This window comes from Ahaetulla prasina, chromosome 3, assembly GCF_028640845.1.
Source record: "Ahaetulla prasina isolate Xishuangbanna chromosome 3, ASM2864084v1, whole genome shotgun sequence".
In the NCBI taxonomy this organism is placed as follows: domain Eukaryota; kingdom Metazoa; phylum Chordata; class Lepidosauria; order Squamata; family Colubridae; genus Ahaetulla; species Ahaetulla prasina.
Window position 1 is genome coordinate 32,081,064 of NC_080541.1, and position 22,691 is coordinate 32,103,754.

Sequence of the window (22,691 nt, forward strand, 5' to 3'; positions counted from 1 at the left end):
AGATACCATGGTCGATGGTATCGAACGCCGCTGAGAGATCTAATAGGACCAGGGCAGAGGAACAACCCCTATCCCTGGCCCTCCAGAGGTCATCCACCAACGCGACCAAAGCTGTCTCTGTGCTATGACCGGGCCGGAAACCGGACTGGAACGGGTCTAGATAGACAGCTTCATCCAGGACAGCTTCATCCAGGATTTCATATTTCATAGATGACAATTTGCCAGACTAATGACAAATCATGTGACTAGTTATTTGAAATCCTCGAGAATAGTGAAAGACTCTTCAGACAATCCAATGAAAATATAAGTTTTTTAAAATTTGCATTTTGCTGAGAAGTATAGTTCTCTTTTTTTATCACTCATGCTATAGCTACCATGTGTTTCCAATCTTAAAATGGGGGGCAAGCCCTCCTGCTGATTTTCAGTAAGCTCAAATATGATGCCAGGTCCACAATAAGGGAACAAAAAAGCAAGTCACAGGAGCTACATGTAAGCGCAAGTACAAAGTTGATAAAGACATTTGCAACACTTCTACCAATGCCAACTTTAGGTTCTGGTTTGATGATCTCTATGAATTACATTAACGTGAGTGAAAATGTACCATGGTGAGTAGCATGATGGTTAAATTTGGAAAGGAGAGAGAGCATTTGCACAGGAGAGAGAAAGCAGATTTGTCTAATCTGTATTAAATCTGATTAAAATATTTAATACAACAGGGAGCCAAATTGTTCCATAGTCTTCTTGTTTCTTCAGAATTGTAAGTGAAAATTTGCCTTGGCAACATTTTTCACTTTCTAGCCTTTAGACCAACCCAGGAAAGTTTAGACTTAAGAGTTGGGAATCACAAATTCCAAGTGTTGAAGCTGAAGTAATCAAAAATTGTCTCTACCAAATTATATTGGTCCAATTAATAACAATTATTGATTCATACCATATATATTTAATATATGAATCAAAATTATTTTAAGGCATTTATCATAGGAACTGTTGTGTAAATGTTTTGAATCCTTCTGTAGAAAAATAAAAGAGGGAACTTTTTCAACCATTGTTACTTGCAGAAGAGCAAAGCTTTCAGGGCCATTGAGCAAAATGAAAATTAGAGAAGGTTGGGAGGCTGGTAAGGGAACCTCCCACATCTCCTTATAATGAAACATGGAATGAATAGCTGAGAATGCAGTTTCTGCAGTGCAAGTTTTTTCCCTCTATAGCAGGGGGCTCCAACCCCCAGTCCGTGGACATGCCGGAAACCTGTCCACAATCTGCGACATGCCAGAAACCTGCTCATGCAAAAAGCGAAGTCCCGTCTGTGGGAAGCAGGCAGCACATGAAACCATGACCCCGCCTGTCCGTGGAAAAATCTCTCTCCACGGAATCAGTCCCTGGTGGCCGGAAGATTTGGGAGCCGCTGCTTTATAGCATAGAAGAAAGAGAGCAATCTTTATCTGTCTATCATTTTATCTTTCTATCTAGCCATCCATTTATTATCTATTATCTATAATCTAGTAGCTGTCTGTCTGTCTATCTGCAATCTTTCTCTCTCTGTGTATCTCTTATCTGTCCATCCATCCATCCATTTATCATCTCTTGTCTGTCTGTCTGTCTGTCTGTCTGTCTATCTACAATCTTTATCTCTCTGTGTATCTCTTATCTGTCCATCCATCCATCCATTTATCATCTCTTGTCTGTCTGTCTGTCTGTCTGTCTGTCTATCTACAATCTTTATCTCTCTGTGTATCTTGTATATGTCCATCCATCCATCCATTTATCATCTCTTGTCTGTCTGTCTGTCTGTCTGTCTGTCTGTCTGTCTGTCTGTCTATCTATCTATCTGCAATCTTTATCTGTGTATCTTGTATCTTGTATCTGTCCATCCATCCATCCATCCATCATTTATCATCTCTTCTCTGTCTGTCTGTCTTCTCGCTCAGCTATCATATCTATCATCTGTCTGTCTATGTGTCTGTCTGTCTGTCTATCTCTCTATCAGCAATCTTTATCTCTCTATTTATCTATCCGGCCATCCCTCCATATCTATCTATCTATCTATCTATCTATCTATCTATCTATCTATCTATCTATCACAGGGGTGTCAAACTTGTGTAGTCACAGCAGTGTCTTGTGACGTATTGGGACTTTTTTTCCCTTTTCTAAACCGGGCGGGGGTGGAGCCAGCATGTGACGCATCCAGCCCATGGGCCGTGAGTTTGACAACCCGCATCTATCATCAATCTATCTAATTTATATGGTCATCCATGAAATAAAAAATCCATTGGACATTGTACAACGATCTTCATTCTCTGTGATTTGTGAAGGTGAGAGCATGATTTCTTTAGAAAAAATGGTTCCGAGAAGAAATAACAGCAAAAATGATGCCTTTCATATCTATAAGAGCTGAAAGATGTACATGAAATCAGTCTTTGTTTAAAAGAAGAAAAAATGCTTTCCCTCCATGTCTATTATCTTGCTATGGGGAAAATTGCTTTGCAAGTATAATTTATATTTCTCTTGCCCCTGGGACAAACTGTATGAAGTTCAGCTGAAAAATTACTTGAGACCGGGGAGGCGAAAAAAAAATAGGGATTGCTTATCCATTCATTTGTCATACTACAAACGGATTTTTGTATTAAAGTGGCACCAAATGTATATAAATGAATCTCTCTCACATAGAGCCATATAAACCATAAAACTACAGTGGTAAATGAAGTAGATTTATTTAATTGGAAGGTAAGGACAAGAAGGGAGAAGCAGCAGCTCTTTTATGAAAACTAGGACAGTGAATGATTATAGCCCTTGAGTTGATTCAGATTTTTCCTTTCTAAACACCAATATTAAAATACATGTTGAAAACCCTAAAGTAAGAAGTGTCTCAGGATGCTGATAGACCTGGTCAATCTTTTTTTAAAGAGAAGACTACATGACTTACTGATAGAGGAGAATATTTGTAGCTCAGAATTGAACTGTGTGGTATTTGGTGCTGACTGAGTGGCTGTTTTCTTGCAGACATTTCTTTCCAAACTAGGTAATATCATCAGTTCACAGATGATGGATGACTTCATTACCTAGCTTGGTAATGAAATGTCTGCAAGAAAACAGCCACACTCAGAATGCACCAAGGATCCCACACTCCTTGATTTGCATTTCACACATTAAGTTATCACATCTTCAGTTATCTTTGAATCATGTATTTCTCTGATTTTCTCAGTGCAGTTTTTGGCTCAAAAGACGCCTACAAAAACATACCTTAAATATAGCCAAATGCCTAAAACATATCTAAATCTAAATTTTCACCCATATTTTGAATCTGGAAAATGGAATGGAACATATTTATGACTGAACACAAGTGAAACTCATCTGGATCAAAAGTAAACAAGTTGTCCATTAGAAGAAATGGCAATTAGTTTATTGGCTATAGTTTGGAGTCATAAGTCAAAGCCTGGAGACATTCAGTGAATACTCATGTATTCTTGCTTTGCACAATGCCCAAGAAAAAGAATCTTAACTTGGAGCACTGGTTTAGATACAGATGTTTCCAGAATCAGGTAAAAGGATTAAGTGGCAAGAAAATATGCTTCTGAGATCTTAAAAGAGTTGTTTATCCAACTCTTCAGATTTATGTTAAATGGTGCAAGCCTGAATTAGCCAATTTTCTAATCAAGGACTCCATAAGATAGTTTTATAAGTGTATAGCCTTTAAGTATTACTCCAGAATTCCAGCACTAATGCTATAAAGATATTCTGTAGAACCCATCTTGTCAAATCTGGTTCTCTCTGGATTTGTACGTCACCCAATACCTTAAGTTTCAGCCAGGATGGCCATGCATGTGGAAGCTGTAGACCAACATAGCTGGAGGAGATCAAATTGGTGAAAGCTGAAAGTCGGTAGCTAATTCCGGAGCAATCTATGGCCCAAATGAAAACTACTTTGAATAGGAAAGTCATGCAGTTTGGGGTGTTGCCGTTAACTGTGAGACTGCAGGTCTAGGTTATATGTAGTGTTAAGGCAGTCCCATCTGTGAAATGTCTTTCAAAGCGGCCTTTCCTTAGCATACGATTAAACCCTGCTGTATATTTTTCTTTTATGCAACCTTTTGACAAGTAGTTGGCTAGGCAATGATTGAAAGCCAGCATATGGTTACAAATGCATTGCAGGTGTGCTGAACTGAACTATAAGTTTATTCTATGTTTTTTAGAGCTTAAGAAGAAGGTAGCTGAATAATATGAATGATGAATAAGATAGGCCGTAGTTTAAGAATCGGAGTCTACAGCTTGCTTATACAGGAGTACTCTCATTGCACTTAGATTATATTTAGCTTTCTTTATTTCCTTTCCTAACCAAGATGATTGTGTACATTTATGGCTCAGTATTATTAAAGTTGGATGCCTTTGTTTGCCAGATTATTACAGTAAAACTCCCCTTCCCCCAGTTCTCCTTCCTTTGTTTAAATCTTTCAAGGCACGTGAAAGGGTAAGATAACATAGGAAAAATGGGAATTTATCTTTGCCTTTGGAACTGTTTATGGAGATAATTGCTTGATGAATGTGGTGATGTTGCTCTTCTTACTCATCTTAAAAGAGGAAAGTAGATTGTGTTAAAGATTTTGTTGAAAACTTTCCTTTTTTAACAATTTAAGCTTGTTATCTTTTTATCTATTTCAGATCGTGGAAATAGTAGCTTTCTGCATTCTTTTGTATTTCTACAAGAGAAAAGAAGCAAAGCACATTGTGGTTTTGTTAACAATAGTAGCATTACTAGGTAAGAATGTGGTTCAGTTTGCATTTTTTTGTTAAGTATATGCACACCAATATTTTCTGCACACATTTTGGTGGCTGGTGATAAATTAGTATGGAAGCAGAACTAATTTATTTTTATTTATTTATTTTGTCACAACAATATACATAAGCATCCCACAAAAAGATTATATAGTATATAAACATATATATGAAGAAATATAAGGAGGTATAAGCATATATATATATAAGAAGAAAAAAGAAAAACAATAGGACAGGAACGGTAGGAACATTTGTGCTCTTATGCACGCCCCTTGTGGTCCTCTTAGGAATGGGGTGAGGTCAATAGTAGAAAGTTTTTGATTAAAGCTTTTGGAATTATGGGAAGAGACCACAGAGTCAGGTAAAGTGTTCCAAGCATTGATGATTCTGTTACAGAAGTCATATTTTCTGCAATCTAGATTAAAGCGGTTAACATTAAGTTTAAATCTATTGGTTGCTCTTGTGTTATTGCAATTAAAGCTGAAGTAGTCTTTAACAGGAAGGACATTACAATAGATGATTCTATGAGTTAAACTTAGGTCTTGTCGAAGGCGACGGAGTTCTAAGTTTTCTAAGCCTAAGGTCCAGTGCTTTGTTTCTCCTCCATGCTAGGATAGAGATTCACATATCCTCGACTTAACAACCATTCATTTAGCAATTGTTCAAAGTTTACAATGGCACTTAAAAGAGTATCTTACAGTCAGTCTTTGTATTTGCAGCATCCGTAAGGTCATATGATCAAAATTTGGTCGCTTGTCAACCAGCATGTATTTATGACAGTTGAAGCATCATGGGGTCATGTGGTTGCCATTTATGACTGTCCCAGATAGATACCAATGAGCAAAGTCAATGGGGGAAGCTTAATGATTGCCTGATTTGCTTAAAAAAGGCAGTGATTTGCTTAACAACCATGATTGTTTGCTTGGAGTAAGATAAGGATCCATGGAATTCAAAGGTGGTTGGACTTAGTCCGGGGGTGGGTTCCAAATCCCATTGCTACCAGTTCGCGTGTGCAGGTGGCGCTTCTGTGCATGCGCAGAAGTGTCTGGGCGGGTGGGCAGAGCCTCCCGCCACTGCTACCCTTTATCTAATTTTCTTTTTAAAAAACCATTTCTGATCAGCTATCTGTCCATCCCATCCACAATGACAGCGAGCCAGCAAATCACTTTGGAAAGATAGCTTGTAACAAAAATATTTTGGGAAAGCTTATAAAGGGGTTTTCTGTTTCTGTTCCTTTCCATGTTCAACGTGTACAGATTTGCATGGGTAAGGAGGATGGGAGGAAATTAGAATGCTTTTTGTATCTGACCCACTTGCCTTAATAAGATGTGACTTCATAGGCATGAAGAAAATCTCCCCCCCCCATTTTTTTTTTTAATTAGAAGAATTTGGATAAAACTGTAGATGGTTTGAGCAATGCAGCTCTGCAAAATGACTCATCGCACAGCACTCCGCTTCATGCTTAATCTGGGATTTATAACATGGTTAGAATCAAGAAGCAAAACAGGGACAATGAAAAGAATTTCTGTGTCTTCTGCTTTCAAAGTGATGTCATCTTTTTTTTCCAGCTGCTGCCATTGAAGCTAAGTAGAAATAGTTATCAGAGTCCACAAACCAATCCATCCTCTTTTGGTTCTTACATTAACTAAAAAATAATAATAATTGCTGCATTTAAATAATTGATGCTTTTAGTGACTCCCTGGGCCTGATAAGAGTGGAAATTGTCTCACCATCTCTGATCATACCATCAGTTTTAATATCTTCACTTCTAGCAATACATCTGTCAGCAAGCAGAATGGAAGCGGCAAGTTTTATTGGGAAAAAATTACATCAGTTGACTCTCTCGTTCCACAAAGCCACATGCCAACATTTTAACTTGCTGAGGTCTACCCTCTGTTATTTTACCTTGGTTCTCCTGTTGGACAAAAGAGTTGCGGAACAGTGCCAAACATCTGAAATTGCCCCTGTGAATAAAAGCACAACCACAAATTATATACACACATAGAACGGTTGTACTATATTATGGAAAAATACCATTTTTCAGTTAATATCTAAGTAGGCTTAACAAAGAGGCACATATTGCATATATTAGTGGTGCAATTTATGGGGAGGCTGGATAAGTTTGTCACCACAAGCAGAGAATTAGGAATGAACAAGATTATGTTTTCTTTTATATATCCTGACAAAAGATCATTTTGTTCTTCAAATGAATTCAGCGGTGTGATTAGATGAATTATATTATTTAGATGAATGAGGTGGAATTAGATGAAAAAGGACTAGTGCTTGTATGCGGATCATACAAAACTTATTTATTTGATAGATACAAAATCCAAAGATTTATTGATCCAGACATTATAATCATACTGTATCAACACAATACTCTTTATAAATTCAATTGACTCACTGCTCAAAATTGGCAATATATATTGAAGTATGATATTAATTTCACTGCAACACCATAAGTTTTCATCTACTTTAGATAAAAGTTCATAAATTCATTAAATGTTCATAAATAATTAACTATCATCTCCATGTTATCAATTCTTAAAAGTTTTCAGTAGGAGGATCTTGGTAGTTTATTATGTTTTAAACTATATGAGCATACTTACCATTTTTTAATAATTGGTTGACTGATAAAATTATCTTTATTAATATTCTGTTTTCATTGGCTTCTTTTTATTTTTCTCCAGTGTCTCTGACCATCATTTCAGTAAAAGCAGTGGCAGCCATGTTGACATTTTCTGTGAAGGGAAACATGCAGCTAACCTACCCTATTTTCTATCTTATGCTCATTGTAATGACGTCAACTTGTATATTTCAAGTCAAGTAAGTTTTTAGAAAATGTATATTAATGAACTGTTTTCTCCATTTTCTTTTCTTTTATTATAACTTTAAAAAACAGCCAGGTCCTGCCAAACTTGGACATGGATGCATTTATGAGTTTCTCTTCTCATTTTGTTTTATGACCATGATGCTTTATCTTGCTGTTAAACAAACAGGCAGGTTTTCTCGAACATACTTTTATGTTTCTCAGGGACTTCAGGCCAGCTACATCTTTTTACTGCTTTACTGAATCAACAAGGTAGTTTTTTTAGCTCTATGGTCAGTCATTAACATTCACCTTTACATTCACCTTAATCTCCTTCTCTGCTTGCTCCTTAGTTTCCAAGCTCCAAGTTTGCTCCTTAGTTTCATGTCTCCATTGTCAGCAAAATTTGTTTACTAAATATGGATTGGGAATGTTAAATCCATATTCTAACATGCTGAGTTTTCAAACTTTTTCTAACTTAGTTCACTTAAGTTGTGTAACATTGCTGATTGGGAACTCTGGGAATAATGATCCCAACACTTCTAGAAGATTTTGGCTAGAGAAGGCTGCTCTGAATTATTCCTCATTTTCCCCCTGGATTAGATTCCACCCTGATGATGGCAAGAAAGCATAATTATTCTTAAAGCTGAATTAGATGTTATAGGACAGGTGGTAGATATAATTTAGCAAATAATTATATCATTTCTATGTCTGGCTCTTTCTCCAAACTAATATTTACCCGCTGTATTGGACTTCTGATTCAATGTCCTCCAGCGAAGTTGGCCAATGGCATAAGGCTAGAGAAAATAATCATATCCATTCTAATCAAGAATAATAAACTTTAATTATTCCCATCAGTTGTGGTCACCTAGAGTGATCAGAGAAGAAATACTTATTAATGTGTTCAAGGTCTAGATCCATACTTCCTTCTGCTGTGAAGCTCTTTAAGTACCCTGAAGATTGTCACCCCCTATTTATATAGCTGACTTCTCCATCACCTAGTTTTATTAATGGCTAATGGCTAAAGATTGAGCTTGGGTCCTTCGGTGTGCAAAGTCTGCTCTCTGGAGCACTCTCTGATAGCTAGCCAAAGTTATTAGAAGGATAAAACAGACTGATGGAAATGCTTATCTTTAGATTGTGAGGAGAACCTGTTTATGTAGGGTCTTCTCTACATTAAATGATACAATGTGTGAGGCTTTCAAAAAGGCAAATGAAGGGAAGACATGAATGTAGATTACAAATCCCTGTAAGTATGGAAAATTTAGATCAAGTTTTTATTCTTCATAAATACTAAAACTCAGGATCATTTGATGAAATTTCCTGGGAAGAAATTTAGGACTGAGATAAAGATGTGGATCTTTAATTGCCCTAAGATATAGATTTAGAAGTGTGGGTCAATTAGCTCAGACTATTTTAGAAAGAAATTATATATGGTCAAGGAAGGCAGGCCTTTCCTAATTTAGTGTTTTCCTGTCAACTTTGAGCAGTAGTCCAGAGAAGAAGCATATTCAGAAGAACTACTAAGCTCTACTTTATTGTAAGGTTGCAATACTGGAAATTACAAAAAAGAGCTTGCAGACAAACTTAATGCAAGACTTATTTTGGTGGAACATCTGTTTTTGCTTTTTGCAGCATCTTCACACATTTGTGTTGGATTTTCTCAGACTGACATTAGAACAAATAGCTAAAATCAGAGGAATTTGCAATGACTTTGAAATCTTGACTATTCTATAAACATGCAAGTTTTTAAAAATTACATTGGATTCATGGAGGTGCCATTGTTTATAAAATGAAATACACTATGTTTCATTATCTTTAAAAATCTAATAAACACTCACTCTAATAACATTAGAATATCATGTACAATGGCATGCAAAAGTTTAGCCACCACATGTCAAATTGTATTGGTCAATGAATTCTTACGTGATAAAGTGACCCAACCTTTACACTTTACAATTTTGATATATAACATAAATGTGTAGTGGAGCAAAGATTAAAAACAACAAAAACAATGAATATGATGCAGAGAATTGAATACTGTTGGGGTTGGGATTTTGTAATAGCTTCTATGTGTTTTTTGTAGGTCGATAAGAATGCTTTTAGTTATTAGAGAGATAATAATTTATCCTAGTTTTCAGATGTTTTCTCACTCTTCCTTGCAGAGCCCTTCTATGTCAGAAATATTTTTATTCTCTCAGCAAGTACTAAATGCTTTGAAGTCTCTTCACAGACTGCTCAGTAACATTCAGGTCTAGGACTGTGAAAGCTATTCCAAAATGTTATTCTTTTTTTTTTTTGTAACTATATGCTTCATGAATGATTTCTCTTACTGCAGTGTCCAATCTAATATACTGCAGTATATTAATATTTAGTTTTATCCCCCTTTCCTTCCATCTGCAAAATATTGCCTGTGCCCCTGACTGCCACTCAACTCCAAAGCGTAAATTGAACCCATGTCAAAATTAACTGTTGTTAAGGGTTTTTTCCCTTTCATCACCCTGTTTTTCTCCAAATTTATCTTGTGTAGTTGTGGCTGAACACTTCAGTGTTTGTTTCATCAGCCCAAAGCTCTTTCTTCTAAAATATTTAATGTTTATTACACTTTTCTTTTGCATATTTTAGATAATGAGTTTTGTGATGAGTTTGGAGGAAAGGTTTCCTTTTGCAAGTCAACACTGCAAGTCAATTTTAAAAGCAATATATAGCGTGGTGAGCAGTTTTTTTAGGATCAGCTAAAGTTTTTAGCAAGTTATTTGCAATGATCTGTGAGTTGTTTTGCAGATCTGACACATTTTCAGGCAGTGGTAGCAAATATTTTCTTCCAGATCTTGCTTTGACATCAACTATTTCATGCAGCTTTGTTTCTCACAGTTGAAATTGCTAGCTGGAAGCATTTAGAGGTTTTTTTATAGCCTTCCCATGCTTTTTAAGAGTAAATTATCTTTATTTTCAAATATACAAACAGCTGCTTGGAAGATCCTGTAACTTTTGAATAGATAGAAAAATAACCATAGTTCAAAGAGGTCAGAAACATCAAATTATATGTTGATCTAGGGAATTCTCTGATCTGGGTCAGTTGTAAGTCTATCGAGTCAGTCTCTTTGGGCCTTATTATTGACTTTGCTTATAGTGGAACAGAATCAGCTGGAAAGATGTCCAACTTCTGCACTTGATCTTTTTGGTTTTCTTATTTTAAATCTGTAAATGATGGCATGTATTTATGACAATTGCAATGTCCTGGAATCATCTTTTTGCAACCTTCTGACAAGCAAAGTAAATGGGGAAGCCAGATTCACTTAACAATTGCAGTGATTCACTTAACAACTATGGCAAGAAAAGTTGTAAAATAGGATAAAACTCACTTAACAGCTTCTTGCTTAGCAATGAAACTACTGGGCTCAATTGTGATTGTAAATGGATGACTACCTGTTTCAACATTTACATTCATGCAATGCCCAATATCTAATAGCATAAAATAGCCTTATAAGTGTGGAGGAAAAAAGAGTTCTTGATGGTACTTCTCTACATTGCTAAATTTTTTTATTTATTTATTTATTTTTATTTTATTTAATTTTTATACCGCCCTTCTCCCGAAGGACTCAGGGCGGTGTACAGGCATAATAAAAACCAGCAATACAATATACAAATTTAAAATCCAATTTAAAAAACTTATTTAAATTAGCCCAATGATTAAAATTTACTCTACTAAAACCCCATTTAAAATTAATAAATTTAAAATTTAAAATCCCAATTTAAGCCAGCCCCGCGCGGATAAAAAGGTGAGTCTTGAGTTCGCGACGAAATGTCCGAAGGTCAGGAATTTGGCGTAAGCCCGGGGGAAGCTCGTTCCAGAGTGTGGGAGCCCCCACAGAGAAGGCCCTTCCCCTGGGGGCCGCCAGCCGACATTGTTTGGCGGACGGCACCCTGAGAAGTCCCTCTCTGTGGGAGCGTACGGGTCGGTGGGAGGCGTATGGTAACAGCAGGCGGTCCCGTAAGTACCCAGGTCCTAAGCCATGGAGCGCTTTAAAGGTCATAACCAACACCTTAAAGTGCACCCGGGAGGCCACAGGCAGCCAGTGCAGTCTGCGCAGGAGCGGTGTTACATGGGAGCTACGTGTAGCTCCTCTATCACCAGCACCTGCATTCTGGACTAACTGAAGCCTCCGAGCGCACTTCAGGGGGAGCCCCATGTAGAGAGCATTACAGTAATCCAAGCGAGAGGTAACGAGCGCATGAGTGACCGTGCATAAGGCATCCCGATCAAGGAAGGGGCGCAACTGCCGGACCAGGCGAACCTGGTGGAAGGCCCTCCTGGAGACGGCCGTCAAATGATCGTCAAACGACAGCCGATCATCCAGAAGGACACCCAAGTTGCGCACCCTATCCTTTGGGGCCAGTAACTCGCCACCAACAGCCAGCCGCGGCTGCAGCTGACTGAATCGGGGTGCCGGCATCCACAGCCACTCCGTCTTGGAGGGATTAAGCTTGAGCCTGTTTCTCCCCATCCAGACCCGTACAGCCTCCAAACACCGGGACAGCACTTCAACAGCTTCATTGGGGTGGTCCGGGGTGGAAAAGTACAGCTGAGTGTCGTCAGCGTACTGCTGGTATCTCACCCCGAAACCACTGATGATCTCACCCAGCGGCTTCATGTAGATGTTGAACAGCAGGGGCGAGAGAATCGACCCTGAGGACCCCACAAGTGAGGCCCTCGCGGTCGACCTCTGCCCCCCTGACAACACCGTCTGCGACCGGTCGGAGAGATAGGAGGAGAACCACCGATATACGGTGCCTCCCACTCCCAATCCCTCCAACCGGCGCAGCAGGATACCATGATCGATGGTATCGAACGCCGCTGAGAGGTCTAATAGGACCAGGGCAGAGGAATATCCCTTGTCCCTGGCCCTCCAGAGATCATCCACCAATGCGACCAAAGCTGTCTCCGTGCTGTATCCGGGTCGGAAGCCGGACTGGAACGGGTCTAGATAGACATCTTCATCCAGGTGTTGGGGCAGCTGTCGCGCCACGGCACTCTCTACAACCTTCGCAACAAAGCGAAGGTTGGAGACTGGACGATAATTAGCCAAAATAGCTGGGTCCAAAGAGGGCTTCTTAAGGAGGGGTCTCACCACCGCCTCTTTCAAGGCGGCAGGGAAAACCCCATCCAACAAAGAAGCGTTGATAATCCTCTGGAGCCAGCCTCGTGTCACCGCCTGAGTGGCCAGTACCAGCCAGGAAGGGCACGGGTCCAGTAAACATGTCGTGCCGTGAAGCCTCCCCAACAACCTGTCCACGCCCTCGGAGCCACAGGGTCAAACTCATCCCAAATGTGCTCAACAAGACGTGCCTCCTCTCCTCGCTTGATCATCCCAAATTCGGTCCAGACCGTCCCTCAGCTGAACGATTTTATCGTATAGATAACCACTAAACTCCTCGGCTCGTCCCTGCAAAGGGTCATCCGCACCTCCTGATGTAGGAGAGGCGGGTCACCAAACAGGGCGGCCGGGCGGTTATCTGCCGACGCAATGAGGGTAGAGGCGTGGGCGCCTCGCTTCCCTCATTGCCACTAGGTAGGTCTAGTATAGGTCCTAACTAGTGTCCGATCAGCTCGGAGCGACTGGACCTCCAGGTGCTCTCTAGGCGTCTTCTCCGGCGTTTATCTCCCTCAGCCTCGGAGAACCAAGGGCCGGACGAGATCTACGCCGGGTCAGAGGCCGCAAAGGCGCGACACGATCCAGGGCCCGGCCGCGGCCTGCTCCCAGGCCACGACCAGTTCCTCAGTCGTGCCGTGGGCCAGATCCTCAGGAATGGCCCAAGCTCCGTCTGGTACCTCTCAGGGTCCATCAGGCGCCTGGGACGGAACCACCGTATAGGTTCCGTCTCCCTGCGGTGGTGAATAGCGGTTCGGAAGTCTAGGCGAAGGAGAAAATGATCCGACCATGACATTGGTTCTGTTACTAAATCATCTAATACCAGATCATTTAACCACTGTTCAGAGATAAAATCATATCTAGCATGCCTCCCCTGTGCGTGGGGCCATCATTTACACGAATCAGGTCCAAGGCCGTCATGGAAGCCTGGAACCCCCGAGCTGCGGTTGATGACAGGCCAGCCGATGGCAAGTTGAAATCCCCCATAACTATAAGTTTGGGGGCCTCACCCGCCACAGCAGCCAGTACCTCCAACAGCTCGGGCAGGGCTGTGGTCACGCAGCAAGGAGCCAGGTACGCGATCACCAAGCCCAACTGATTCCTATAGCCCCAGCGCACACAGAGGATTCGCAGCCAGCAATCTGAGGAACAGTGGTCTCCTCGGCTCTAGATCTTCCTTAATAACAACCGCCACCCCCACCCCTACCTTGGACTCTCGGCTGATGAAATGCTCGGAAGCCTGGAGGCACATCTCAACAAGGGGACCCCCTCAGGGCCCAGCCAGGTCTCCGTAATGCCCATGAGGTCCGCGGACCTCCCTGAATAAGGTCACAAATCAGGGAGCCTTATTAACCACGGACCGGCATTACATAACATCAGCCAAGGTCCAAGCTCTGAGGATCATGGCCACCCGAGGAACGGGTAGGGACTGAGGGGCAGGAGCACGTGATCGCTCTCAAACTTGAGCACGTGCCCCATAACTCGATCGGCCCCTCCCCGCCATATCTGCCTCTCCCACTTACCGTACAGATCGAACAGCCCTCTAAACCTGGAACGCCCTCCCCTGCCTTCAGACAAGATGGCGTAATGTCGCGAACTAGCACAGGGGCTGGATCCCTCCCCGACGGGTCCTCCCCCACCACAAATCCCTCCCCTTAAAAAACCCTTATTTAAAAAACTATTTAAAAAACCCCACAAATTCTTCTTAAAAATCTCTCTTGAGTTATATCTGAGGATTGCATAGACAAAAATATATTGGCAATCCATTTTTTTTCTCAATCTAATATATATTTTTTGGCATTTCCAGGTAGTCTCCCATCCAGATGCTTTTTCAAGATCAGGCAAGATCAGCTAGGTGCTGTTATTGTTTTTAATTAAATATATGTAGTACAGGATAAGTTTTTTTTCAAAATATAATGTTTTTGCAATGGAAGAAGTGTTGAAATTCCTAAAAATGTAGGAATTATACCTTGGGTTTTAAATTCTTATTTACGTTACATTGACATTCTTCTTACAGGTTCTTGAATCAAGCCATGGAGATCTACGGTTCAGCAGAAGTCATTCCACTGAACTATGTGCTGTCTACTCTTAGTTCTATCCTGGCAGGTAGGTCTTGGTCAAATCAAGGCATCAATCTTTGTTTTCCCCTTTTCCACAAAAATGTGAGACTAAGAGGGGAGACCTTTTGCTTGGGGTTTTCTGGAATCATGGACTCTTACATAGCATCCTTTCCCACAATCTCAATCCCACAGGCGCTTTGGGACTATAACTCCTTTAATGAAGGCATCGTTATCTATTGCTTAGTGGGAGTGGGAACTTTACAACAATTAATATCAAGGGCAAAAGTTGGAGAAGCTTGTTCAATCAGTAGAAAGCAGAGGCACAGAGTTGATGAAAGCAGGCCCAACTCCCAGGGTTGCTCATTAACTCTGATGAAAGTGAATTAATGAATAGTATTTTTTTTAAAAAAGTAATAAAGGGAAGACGGAACACCTCATGTTTCAAAAGATATTGGGTTTGGGTTCATAAAGTGTTCCCCAAAGTGGCTGACATAGGTGCTGTTGCACTAGAAATACAAGTATCTTCACCATTATTCCTAGGCTAGCTAAGGATGGCTTGTTTCAACCAATAACCCAGAAGGCTAAAAATAAAAGTGAGTTTTGCAAGGGGATACTCCAGTATGTCCCCTTGTGCATTGCCACAGAATTCATGGCCAGGGTCTCAATAGAATAGAAGAAGAAGAAGAAGAGGAGGAGGAGGAAGAAGAAGAGGAGGAAGAGGAAGAAGAAGGAGGAGGAGGAGGAGGAGGAGGAGGAGGAGGAGGAGGAGGAGGAGGAGGAGGAGGAGGAGGATAGAATTTTTTATTGGCCAAGTCTGATTGGACACACAAGGAATCTGTCTTGGTGCAGGGCTCTCAGAGTACATAAAAGAAAAGATACGTTCATCAAGAATCATAAGATACAACACTTAATGATAGTCATAGGGTACAAATAAGCAATCAGGAAATAATATCAGTATAAATCGTAAGGATACAAGCAACAAAATTATAGTCATACAGTCATAAGTGGAAGGAGATGGGTGATGGGAATCATGAGAAGAGTAATAGTAGTGCAGACTTAGTAACTAGTTTGAGAGTGTTGAGGGAATTATTTGTTTAGCAGAGTGATGGCATTCGGAAAAAAACTGTTCTTGTGTCTAGTTGTTCTTGTGTGCAGTGCTCTATAGCGTCGTTTTGACTACCTATCTTAATGATAAACAATTTCCCTTGAGGATGTGAAGCAATCAAGCATAAGCATTTCTTAAATTCCATTACTCATCATGCCCATCATCATCCATTAAAAACTATGCTTATCTCTGCCATTTTTGGTGCCTCAAGACTTATTTGTTTCTGGAACATGTCTAATGTCTGAAGATCCATTTTGAATAAGACAATTGATTCATAGGGCACAAAAGTCTGAATATAATTTTCTCGACACCGATTGTTTCCCTCTGTCTTGCTTTATTGGTTTATTACAAGTATTTGCATTGACACACAATGGATGTTTTTCTAATACACATTGTGGTTTTTCCATTCCCTTACCTGCTGAAGTAATTTCAGTACTAAAGCAATTGCCAGCCAACCATGTACTGAAGCAATCCTATACTGTTTCAACATACTATACTTGTAAGGCCAAGGTGAAGAAATTAGAATGAATCCAAGGTCATTTTAAGTTACTTACATTTATCCTGGATGATGTGGATATGATTGAAAAGAGGCTTCAGTTCCCAAGCACTGTGTGCTGAGGTAAGACAGAAGCGAGCAAAATGGGACCAATATACTACATTTTCAGTGAGCCAAAAAGTTATTCTTACACTAAATTTTATGATCCCTTTAACACACACTGGGGTTTGTTCAGTCATTGGTTGTTCAAGAGATTTCCATTCAGGAATTCCATTATTTTATATGGATTACTTATTTGGAGCTCACCAGAGTTTGAAAGTACAGATTGATTCAGCAGCTGGGTTAAAATTGGTCTCTGTTACTTGATCCAGAGGAAAGATTTACCCCCAAACAGCTGTAATGATGTAACCAAATGGAGAATTTGATTCTCTGTGCTTCTGGGCCAACTCCTAAATATTCTTATTCACACTGAATTTGACTTGCATAAAGTGTCATTAAATTTGTTTAAAAGCAATTTACCTACAGTGTATGCATGCCGTATTTGTTATTGGGAAACTTATCATTACTGTCAAGCAGGGGTAAAATCCAGCAAGTTCTGACAGGTTCTGGAGAACTGGTAGCGGAAATTTTGAGTAGTTTGGAGAACCGGCAAATGCCACCTCTGGCTGGCCCCAAAGTGGGGTAGGAATGGAGATTTTGCAATATCCTTCCCCCAGGAGTGGGGGGGGAAATGGAGATTTTACAGTATCTTTCCCCTGCCACACCCACAGAAGCAGTAGTAAAAAGAATTTGGATTTCACCACTGCTGTCAAGGAATGGCTGATACAATAGGTCTTTTGCAGAAGAGCTAATACTTGGAAAGATGTCCAGTTTCCTGCATATGTCCTTGCTAGCTACATGCATCTATTGGTCCCTTCTAAATAACAATACTATAGTGGCATTCGCGGTGGGGGCAGAGAGAATAAAGTCCACAGGTCCTTTGTGGCCACAAAAGCAGAACCATCCTGTTGTGACCATATCTTGATACATTTTTTTACACCCTCTCTACTGGGTGCCACTGATGAATAGCCAACCCTCCCCACACCAACCCATAAGTCACAAAAGTAGACATGTGTTCTCACTTAACAATAATCATTGCTCTGGCTCGGGCATTCTTTCATCTGCATTCTATAACAGAGGTCTCCAACCTTGGCAACTTTATGACTTGTGGACTTCAACTTCCAGAATTCCTCAGCCAGCGAAGCTCAACTCTGGGAGTTGAAGTTCACAAGTCTTAAAGTTGCCAAAGTTGGAGACCCCTGTTCTACAGCACTGGTCATCTGAAAGGTGGTATTCAGCAGGTTCTGACCAGTTCTGGAGAACCGGTAGCGGAAATTTTGAGTAGTTCGGAGAACCGGTAAATACCACCTCCGACTGGCCCCACCCCCACCTATTCTCTGCCTCCTGAGTTCCAGCTGATCGGGAGGAAATGGGGATTTTGCAGTAACCTTCCCCTGCAGTGGGGTGGGAATGGAGATTTTACAGTATCTGTCCCCTGGAGTGGGGAGGGAATGGAGATTTTACAGTATCCTTCCCCTGCAGTGGGGAGGGAATGGAGATTTTACAGTATCCTTCCCCTGGAGTGGGGAGAGAATGGAGATTTTACAGTATCCTTCCCCTGGAGTGGGGAGGGAAGGAGATTTTACAATATCCTTCCCCTGGAGTGGGGAGGGAAGGGAGATTTTACAATATCCTTCCCCTGGAGTGGGGAGAGAATGGAGATTTTACAGTATCCGTCCCCTGGAGTGGGGAGGGAAGGGAGATTTTACAATATCCTTCCCCTGGAGTGGGGAGGGAAGGGAGATTTTACAGTATCCTTCCCCTGGAGTGGGGAGGGAATTGAGATTTTACAGTATCCTTCCCCTGCCATGCCCACCAAGCCCTGCCACGCCCACCAAGCCATACCACGCCCACAGAACCAGTAGTAAAAAAATTTGAATCCCACCACTCATCTGAAATAGATACAAGTAGTCCTCATTTGGTGATCACAACTGGGACTGGCAACAGAGTCATTAAGCAAAGAGGTTGTCAAATGAAAATCACATGACCACAGCTGTGTTTATGATTTTACTTCAGGTTTTGTTTTACACCCAAAGGATACAATACCAAACAGTTGGCTGAGAGGAAAGTTTCTGGAACTTGGCTAATGGAGAAACCGAGTAAAATGGCAAATGTTATAGTTTATATGAACTCCGCCCCCCCCCCTGGGAATGTTCACCTGGTTGCTGGGATAATGATCAATGAATTGATGTTTGTATTTACATTAATTGGATAAGAATGGATGACAAGAGAGTAAAAAGAGACACCAATGGGCGAGCTGCTTAGGAACCAAAAGAAACCATTTGGTGTGAAACTGATTAGGGTCTGGTCAGTGTCAGCTAGCAGTACAGCCCACCACCGAGTTCTAATCAAGTGACAGAGCTTAACTTGCAATTAGCATTTTTTAGAGACATGCTATTCTGTGGAGAAAAGCAACTCAGGAAGAGATAGCTTGAAGGGAAATGAAAATGGCTCAGGCACAGGTCAATGGTTGCTAACAAGGGGTGAAATTCAGTAGCTTGTGACAGGTTCTGGAGAATCGGTAGCGGAAAATTTGAGTAATTCAGAGAACCGGCAAATACCACCTCTGGCTGGCCCCAGGGTGGGGTAGAAATGGAGATTTTGCAATATCCTTCCCCCAAGAGTGGGGAGGAAATGGGGATTTTGCAGTATCCTTCCCCCGCCACGCCCACCAAGCCACGCTCACAGAACCGGTAATTAAAAAAAAAAGAATTCTACCACTGTTGCTAACTGATTCTAGAGGCAGACATGTGACAGACAAGGGCACTGCAAAAGTTATAAATGTGTGCATTCTTTGCAAAATTATTTTTTCATCACCATCATGATGGATAATTGAGAGGCGAGAGATTTGTTTTGTTGATTAAGACTAAAGGAAATATCATTGCTTTCAAATGTAACCAATTGTATTCAAGCGATGCTGTTTTGGGTTTTGTCTCAATCCAAGGAGCCATGTTTTATCACGAGTTCCAAGGTGCAGGCTTCCTGAGTAGTTTCATGTCTCTTTTTGGGTAAGTAACTTACTTCCAAAATTATACTCAAGTTATTAAGTATGTTAAGAGGAAGGAGAAAGATGCAACAAATTCCACATAATGGTTCAAGTCAGTCTATAGTTACCAGAGGGTAATCTGGGTTTGTCTTTTCTGACTACAGCTTCTCACGCTAGAGGACAGCTTTAATAAGGATCACATGTGGGTTTTATTTCATTCAGTTTTAATTCCATGTATGAATGGGAGTTTTCTTCCATCAATTAAACTGTGCAGGCTAAGCATTACAAACAATTTAAGATACATTAATAAATAACACAGGAAAAATAAATGAGAATAAAATATATGAAAACCACTAATACCGACACATAAAGCAAAAACAAATTATTGAACTACCAGGGAGATGTATACTTTTAAAGCTTGGCCCTCTTAAAGATATTGCTAGGAAGGCTTCATCCCACAAGATTTTCTCAAGAACTCTGACTTCTTGCCCCTTATAGTTACTTATTTCCTTGCAAAGGGCAGGGGCTGCAGAATAATATCCAGCAAAGTATGTTTCTCAAATCCAGAACAATTCAGCAATTATGGTTTCAAAAAAGCCAAAACACAAAATAAATCATAGTAAAATAGAACCAAAAATCACATAAAAGGTACTCAGAACAACATTTCCATCTTTGAGTAGCTTCTTACCTTATCCAGTGTTCCTCAGAGGTGAAACTCCATTAGCTCAACCAGTTGCAAGTAGCCCTTGACTTATGACCATAATTGAGCCATGGTTAAGTCTTCGTGGTTGTTAAGCAGATTGCCATGTAACTGCATCCAATGTTGTGACCTTTTTTGTGGTGGTCAAGCGAATTCCATTAATGTCTTTAAGCAAACCTATTATATCTGAGGGGTATTTTTTTGGAGGGAAACCAGAGGCAAACCCCAATTTCCGGCAAAAAAAAATCCAAAAATTGTTGTCACGTCACTGCAGATGCTTAAATGCAGGGTGGTTGCCAAGCACCCAAAATGTGGTCACATGACCACGAGGGGGTCAGCTGTCAGAACTTTAAATGTAAAAAAAAACACTTCACAAGTAGCTCTAAGGAGGTTTGCTGTAACTCAGGGGTGTCAAACTGGCAGCCCATGGGCCAGATACGTCACACGCAGGCCAACTCGGTGAAGGGAAAAAACATTGTGAAACATCACATGACAACAACACGCCACAAGTTTGACACCTGTGCTGTAATTGAACCAGTGGTGGGTTGGACCAGTTCTATAGAACTGGTAGTAAAACCGGCAGAGGCTCCGCCCACTGACCCAGATGTTGTCATAGACGATCTACACATGCGCAGAAGCTTCTGCACATATGCAGAGCTCGGCACACGTGCGAGTGAACCAAACGGGCGCGCGCAATCCCATTGCAAACTGGTAGTAAAGGTAAGTAGAACCCACCCCTGAACTGAACAGTCACTAAATTATTGGTCATAAATCAAGGACCACCTGTAGTTGACTTTTTAAAAGTGCATCTCTGAGATAAGAAGGTTTAAGACTCTTTTGAGCTTATCAGCAACAGTAAGTGTACTTCAGTTATAGAAAAGAGCCTTGCCCTGTTTAGTGGTGTGAGAAGAAAAGGTATGACTTGAGGTGTATTATAAATTAATTGCATTCAGCCCATCATTGTTTGAAGGCTTCCTGAGGTAATGTTAGCTTTATCCTACTTTCCACTCTACGTGGCCTAGATAAACTTGGCTTCGAAATCTTTCAGCAACAGAGAGAAGCCCACAATGAACTCCATTGATTTGGGGCTTCATGTTCCATCACTCCCAGCCAGCATGGCCAATGGACTTATGGGAGATGTGGACCAAAACATCTGGTAGACAGCTGGTTGTTGTTGCATGAAAGTCACAAGTTTGACCACTCTTATGCAGGTGTTCGCTGACGTTTATTGGCGTTTCTATAATAACCCAGAACAGAAGCAAGGAACATTTGACAACATTTTATATAGACTGTGGACACATTCCTGGTAAGTCAGGGTCTGGAAATATTTTGTCTGTCATTCCTATTCGCACAGCTGAAAAACAACCATTAGCAGGATGGCTGAAGAGAAAAACCACATCAGATACCACTTCAAATCATCTTTAATAAAAATTACTTTTCACTTAATTTATTTTCCTATTGCCAATGCACTTTTTTAAAACAAAATCTTGAATTATTTCCATCCCGTTGCCATTCTCTATTACAGCAAAACAAAGTGAAGCTTATAGTGAGAAGCTTTTTAGAAGGAACATAATTAAACATGTTGGATTTGATTTATCATATTTGCTCCAAGCATTTTTATTGTTATTTTAATCCCACAGGGAAGAAGAAGAGCAGCACAATACAGCCAGATTCAAATAACCCGTCCTATGGTTCTTTATATGAAGAAAGTATATCTCTCAAGACTCCAACCAAAGAATAAAAAAATATTTTTTAAAAAATCTTCCATTTATGTGATTTACATTCACTACACTTCTCTCTTTTAATTATGTATCAGATCATTTTATCCTCATAGCTCCTGAGTTTTTTTCATAATCTTCCAGAATCCCTTGATATCATATATGCCACTGCAAACCAGTAATGCTTCTTGAAGAGCAACCTATCAGGCCTGAATTGGGTGTATCCCTTAGGCCCGTGATGGCGAACCTATGGCATGCATGCCACATGTGGCACGCGGAACCATATCTGTGGGCACGTGAGCGTTGCCCTAGCTCAGCTTCATTGTGCATACACATGCCGTCCAGCTGATTTCGGGCTTTCCGGGCTCACTGGAAGTCAGGAAACAGGCCATTTCCGGCCTCTGGAGGGCCTCATGGGGAGGCTGTTTTCACCCTCCCCAGGCTCCAGAGACTTTCTTGGAGCCTGGGGAGGGCAAAAAACAAGCCTACCAAGCCCACCAGTAACCTTTTTGCCATTGTGTGCCAAAAGCGGGGGGAGCGCAGGAGAGTCATGCAGGGGGGAGGAGGCATGGAGGGGCATTGAATTCTGGGTGTGGGCACACGCGCACGTGACCCAACCGGCACTCGTGTTGCTTTTGGCACGCAACGACAAAAAGGTTAGCCATCACTGCCTTAGGTCATTCATTGTGCTATTATTCCTTATCGTTTGCGATTCTTGGCCTTAGATAAATGTGCCACAGGGTTTCCAATCGCTAGAGTTAGTCAAAAGGTTTTGTGGACGCCATTTCATGAAAG

The 22,691-nt window shown here is 40.9% G+C and overlaps 1 protein-coding gene across 1 annotated transcript in view; it reads left to right on the plus strand.

Moving 5' to 3' along the window:
- NIPAL2 (NIPA like domain containing 2) overlaps positions 1–21,919 on the plus strand; it is a 37,860-nt gene extending 15,941 nt beyond the window's left edge. Inside the window, exons 6-11 of the mRNA XM_058178308.1 lie at positions 4,657–4,753; positions 7,461–7,596; positions 14,750–14,838; positions 19,437–19,500; positions 21,390–21,484; positions 21,819–21,919. Coding sequence (XP_058034291.1) covers positions 4,657–4,753; positions 7,461–7,596; positions 14,750–14,838; positions 19,437–19,500; positions 21,390–21,484; positions 21,819–21,919 — 582 coding nt within the window. The remainder of the gene's footprint in view (positions 1–4,656; positions 4,754–7,460; positions 7,597–14,749; positions 14,839–19,436; positions 19,501–21,389; positions 21,485–21,818) is intronic.
- Positions 21,920–22,691: the final 772 nt, after the last annotated feature.